The sequence below is a fragment of the Hyperolius riggenbachi genome, chromosome 4 (genome assembly GCF_040937935.1).
Source record: "Hyperolius riggenbachi isolate aHypRig1 chromosome 4, aHypRig1.pri, whole genome shotgun sequence".
Taxonomy (NCBI): domain Eukaryota; kingdom Metazoa; phylum Chordata; class Amphibia; order Anura; family Hyperoliidae; genus Hyperolius; species Hyperolius riggenbachi.
The window spans coordinates 94,837,205-94,843,204 of record NC_090649.1 but is presented as its reverse complement, the minus strand read 5'-3'; the positions used below and the strand labels follow the sequence as shown (position 1 = coordinate 94,843,204).

General features: G+C 46.1%; 1 protein-coding gene across 4 annotated transcripts in view; it reads left to right on the top strand.

Moving 5' to 3' along the window:
* The window catches only part of ASAP2 (ArfGAP with SH3 domain, ankyrin repeat and PH domain 2), a 297,947-nt gene that overhangs the window by 130,393 nt on the left and 161,554 nt on the right, over window positions 1-6,000 (top strand). For all 4 annotated transcript variants that reach the window (XM_068280327.1, XM_068280325.1, XM_068280326.1 and 1 more), the window contains exon 3: window positions 2,279-2,424. In XM_068280327.1, coding sequence (XP_068136428.1) covers window positions 2,279-2,424 — 146 coding nt within the window. The remainder of the gene's footprint in view (window positions 1-2,278; window positions 2,425-6,000) is intronic.

Here is a 6,000-nt window from a genome sequence, read left to right as displayed (position 1 = left end):
ATATATAAAAGGTATTGTGTAATTTTCATCTTTTTGGCCTCGGAAGTCCTTTAACAGCTGGAGAGCCAAGTTTGCAGATCACTGCACTAAAGAAAAGAGGACCCTGCCAAAGGCTTACAATCTAAGGCAGTCTCAACCAACCAGCACAAATTGCTGTCAGTGATGAATTCCAACATCTTAGGCTGTTTGAGGTCTCTGCTGTACCTAAAGACTGGGTTCCATGGGTCCCCAATTCTTCCATTTACTGTACTCTAACACGTAAGGCAGTGTTCACGGTATGTATATAGAGTGGAATATAGTACTGTGTTAGCTAGGGCTGATTTTAACATAAAGTCTAGCTGTCCTGCTGATATTGTATCTCTAATACTTTAAGTTACAAACCTAGAATACGTTTACAGAGCAGGTGCTTTCTACTTGCATGTTAGTTTAGGACTGTGATTCGGACACTGTGTAAGCCAAGGAGACCAATAGGGCAGCATGGCAGCTGACATTGTTTGAAAGGAAATGAATGTCAGCATCTGTAACTGTCTCACTGCACGGTCACTCAAAGCCTCCTATTCCGCTGTTTTTGTTAGTTAATGACGGTTTCAAACTACATGTGAAAATGATGGTCATTAGCACCTGTTTGGTATAATTTGCTAATCATATACCTGTATTTCACTCTGTCTGTTGTTTTGTGTTTTTGGTATTTGTGTCTCCTCTGGTTTTCTTCTCCCCAACCAATTGTATTGTAGCCAATGTCTGTACTGGCAATATGCCTGTGCTGCCACTAATAAGAGGTGAGTGGGGGACATGAAAAAACAGAAACAACTACATGTTGGATATGGCTATAAAATAAGTGATCCTAATCCTTCCTCACTCTACCGCCCCCTGAAAAAGAAATTGGCTGGAGTTCCAGTTCAATTTATAGAAATCAGACACAGAATTGTGTATCCAAAAGGAGAACAGATGGGATTGTGTTCGCCTGTAGTGAGAATGTCTCTTTCGCTGTGTTCAGTAGAAGAACCTCTCTCTGTTCTAAAATAAGAAAGTCGGTGTCTGCTGTTTCCTCTGTCGAGTAAAATATGACTGATTAAGATGTATTCTGCTGCGCTGATACTCCAAAAATACGCACAGAGCTCATTGAGTACGCTTAGAAATGAGATGAAATGTGATTGCAGAATGATGCTTAATGTTCTCACTTACATCTGATTCTTTTTCTTTTCGTCTCTGCAACAAATGCCATATTTTGATTTAGCTTGCTGTGGCTTTTAATGTGCCTGTTGGTGGGTGCGGTGCGCCAGTGTCTGGTACATGCTGGGGTAAAGTTACAGCAAGGTCTGGCATTCTTTGCGGTGAGTTTAACCTCAGTGCATTTCCCTTTTAGCCTTTTGCTTGATGTATTCAGGAAAAATAACACACAAGGCATTATTTTACACATACAGACTTCTAGATGAAAATATCAGATCTGGTTGCTTAGACTTTCTACACAGGAGTCTGTTAGGCACAGAAACTTAAATGGGGCTTCTGTTCCTTTAGCTAGCCGCTGTGATCATTGTTTTAAAGTGTTCCAAAGACTATAAAAGAAAAAATTAAATACATTCCTGGGGCTTCCTCCAGCCCCATCCGCACAAATCACTCCCACGCCGGCCTCCCCAGTCTTATCCATGTACCGGGTCCCGTAACTTCAGCCAGTCGCGTCCAGTCTGACGCAAGAGGAGTGCGCTCTCTACGTATCCCTCCAGCGGGTGCCAGCTGGACTTTATTTATCCAGGGTTGCCGGATTTTGTCAGTTCTCTGAATAATCTAAAATGGGGGCATTAATTTCCCTTTCGTTGGTCATGGCCACCTGAATTTTCTCCAGCACCTGTTGATAATGAAGTTGAAGTTTGAGCCACTAAGAGGCTATGTATGCTTTGGGAGCAGCTGTTTCAAATGTTGTTAGTTTACGTTCGGAGTGTTACACCTGCAGATTTATGGCCCAGCAGGATTGTCTATGGGTCCTTCCTGAATGAAATGCCAAGTATGCTACATATAATAGTAGTTATTTTGCCTCATAAGGTAGAGACTACCAAACATGACCACTAGATGTGATATTGAGAGTGTTTTATTAATTTAATTTATTTTTTTTCACATTAATGGGACATGACAAATTCCATTATTGTGATAGTGAGCAGTACAATAGGAGGGAATAGTGTGTAGGTAGAGAGTTGCTTTAAAGTGATGGTTTGCAAGAATTTCTCGTTTTTTTTCCTGACTAGTCCTCATCTTTAATGAAATCTTTGTGGTCTTCCTGTAGGGCATGTAGAGAATGAAGAGCAGTATACCCAAGCACTGGAAAAATTTGGAAGCAACTGCGTTTGTCGAGACGATCCTGACTTGGGGACGGCTTTCCTAAAATTCTCAGTCTTCACCAAGGAGCTGACGGCACTTTTTAAGAACTTGGTAAGATAGACCTGCTTTACTGAACCTTCTGATGAATCAAAAGAAACCTTTTTTTCTTAGCTTAAAGGGATACTGTAGGGGGGTCGGGGGAAAATGAGCTGAACTTACCCGAAGCTTCTAATGGTCCCCCTCAGACATCCTGTGTTGGCGCAGCCACTCACCGATGCTCCGGCCCCGCCCCCAGTTCACTTCTGGAATTTCTGACTTTAAAGTCAGAAAACCACTGCGCCTGCACGCCCGTGTCCTCGCTCCCGCTGATGTCACCAGGAGTGTACTGCGCAGACACAGACCATACTGGGCCTGCGCTGTGCGCTCTTGATGACATCAGCGGGATCGAGGACACGGCAACGCAGGCGCAGTAGTTTTCAGACTTTAAAGTCTGAAATTCCAGAAGTGAACCGGAGGCGGGGCCGGAGCATCGGGGAGTGGCTGCGCCAACACAGGATGTCTGCGGGGGACCATTAGGAGCCCCGGGTAAGTTCAACTCATTCTCCCCCGACCCCCCTACAGTATCCCTTTAAATATGTGACTGTGATAAGCAGTTAGTTGTAACCATATATTAAAGCGCTAAAGTGATTCTGACCTGAATTATAAACATAATAAATATACTCTGTACAGTGCTGTGCATGATGTCAGCGCAATATAGATACTAAATAATACACACACACACACACCTGCTGTATCTACAGTTCATACGACCCCTCCCCTCCAATTCCCTCCCCCCCCCCCCCCTCCCAATGCACACACCCTTTCTCTTGACTTACCCTGACACACTTCATGGCCTGGGGGCCCATCTCACAAGGTTCATGAAAGAAGTGTGGCCATCATGATCTTCACACCCATAACAAGTGTAGCTACAGAAACACCCGATCTGAAGTATAGTCCCCTGTATGGGAGGAAGGGAAGGTTAGTAGTTGGGGGGTGCTCCGCTCTAGTTACACCCCTGTGTGTTTGTATAATGTGTTCTCCCTATAATTTTTTTTTCCAGCCGGCTGGCGTGAAAAAGTAGCCGGGTGAGGGGAACGCAGAGTCAGCACAACTCTGCTTACCGCATAGAATGAGGATGAGGAAGTGAGCTGATGATTGGGTGCTCATCAAAATTAGCTGGGTGGATTCAAAGTTGCTAATTCACCCGACCCAAACCTTCCTTGCGCTCCACTGCTCGCTGCGTCACTTCCTGCAATGCCGGCGTCTGTACTTTATTGGACGGCATTGCAGGAAGTTATGCAGCGAGGGGTGGAGAGCAAGGAAGTAAGTTCTCCGCTTGCCGGTAAATTGCTTTTAAATGATTTAAGATGAATGAAACTGGCTGGAGGTGGGGCGGGGGACCCAGGTGGGGGGAGGGGGGCGACCCCTCTACCTGCCGACCGCTGTCACCCCCGTCCTGGCTGCTACCCCCTCAGAAACAGATAGTTTCTGTGCCCAAAGCTGCCTGTTTAGAGGGGGGTCCATTTTTCTATTTATTTTTCACTACCCATCCATGTATCCTGGGTCGGTGAAGATCATGCAAATCCGGACCGTCCATTCAGTTTTTCAAAACAGATCCCCCTGAACGCAGACTGATCCGTTTTGAAACTAAGTGTAGAAGGCTGCTATTTTTTACATTGGTATCCGTGGCTCTGTTTTTGATCTGGTTCAAAAAAGGAGCCACGGATACGTTTTACCACTTAACGACCGCCTAACGCTGATAGGCGGCGGCAGGTCGTAAGTGGTATTACATGGAAACGGCCGTTCGAGCGGCCTTTCCATGTCAGTTCACGGAGGGTGTCTCAGTGAACAGCCTGCGAGCTGCCGATCGCGGCTCGCAGGCTAATTGTAAACACGCGGGGAAGCAATCCCCGCTGTTTACATCATACGGCGCTGCTGCACAGTAAAGGAGATCGGCGATCCCTGGCCTCTGATTGGCCGGGGATCGGCGGCATCTGATAGGCTGAAGCCTATCAGAGGAGGCGCAGGACGCATCGCCGTCCTGTGCCGCCCAGGGGAAGGAGGGGAGGGAGGGAAGGAGAGGGAGGCCCGATATCACTGCGGAGGGGGGCTTTGAGGAGCCCCCCCCCTCAACACGCAGGTAGCTGGCGGCAATCAGACCCCCCAGCAGGACATCCCCCTAGTGGGGAAAAAAGGGGGGGGGGGGGGGAGTCTGGTCGCCCTGCTGCAAATACAATCTGTGCTGTGGGCTGGAGAGCCCACCCAGCACAGATCGTTCCAAAATAGCCCGGTCCTTAAGTGGTTAAAACAAGTGTGAACCTACTCTTAGAGTTGGAGCAATATTTGGGTACATGGAATTAGTCGGTGGTTTCATAAACTGGGGGGTCGGAGTTGGATGATTTTTTTACCAACTCCACAGCCCTATTTTATAGAACTGTGATTGCCGTTCATGGATTTTATTTTAGTAGAAGTTTGAAAATGTTGATTGCACTTTCTGACCACAGGAAAATCCCACACACGTATAACCATCTTCCAGTAGATTTAAATTTGGACTTCATGCAAACAGCTAATTAGAGTATTTCTGAAGTATTTTTTTTACTGCTACAAGATCTGGAATTGTGCCCAGCTAGTCCTGTGGTTTATCTGGCTCAGTAACACAGTGCATCCTCTATCTAGCTCAGTAACACAGTGCCCCTCCTGTGCTGTGCCCTCTCTGTCTCCTCTTCATAGCTCGAAGCCCTGTCTGAGAAAAGCCCTGCCTCCCACCTGCTGACTGGAGAGTCTAGATAAGCAGCTAATTGGTGAACTCCTCATTCTTCTCAATAAACATGCTTGCATTGTGAATCAACTGGGTGAATGTTGCCCAGACCAATCTTTCATTATGGAATACAGCTGAGATGCTTGGCTCCCACCCAAATAGCCCCTTCTATTATTTGGAGGGGGGATTATTGGGATGACTAGGAGCTGCAATAACAATTGACCAAGTGGTCTCTAATGTGGCGGATGGCCCCACATTGGCGCCTCATGAGACTACAGACATTATTGCAAGTAGGGTTGCAACGGTATGTAAAATGTTATGATAACCGTCTAAAAAAAATAAATAAATCACAGTATCATGGTATAGGGTAGTACAAAACTATTGGCTTGACGCTAATCTTTCGGTGGGGGTGGGGGGAGGGGACATACACTTTCAAGTTAAATTATGTTACGGCCAGAACCCAATCTTGTTCTTCCCAGGCATCGTCGCATTAATAACGTGATGTCATCACAGGGGGCGCTGTTACCAACACGACGATGCCTGGGAGGAAGTAGATTGTAGCCGCGTGTGGCCGAAGGGTTTTGAGTTTCTACCAACAATATTTTGAAAGCTCTATTGTGGTGATACTAATCAAAATTGAAGTAAATTGTGAACAGAAAATAAATGAAAACCGTTATTAAAACCTCAGATAAAAACAACTTTCCACTGTTCATTCCACTAAGTATGTTTTAGAACAATGTCCTTTATCACAGGTGCGCTTCCATGTCAGCCGCGGCAGACTGTTAACAAAATTTCCCAGTATACAAGATAGCGCTCAGCTGTGTCCTGATTCCACCACCATACACCCCGTGTGGGATTGAACTCACCCAGCAAGTTTGACCTCTGTCAGA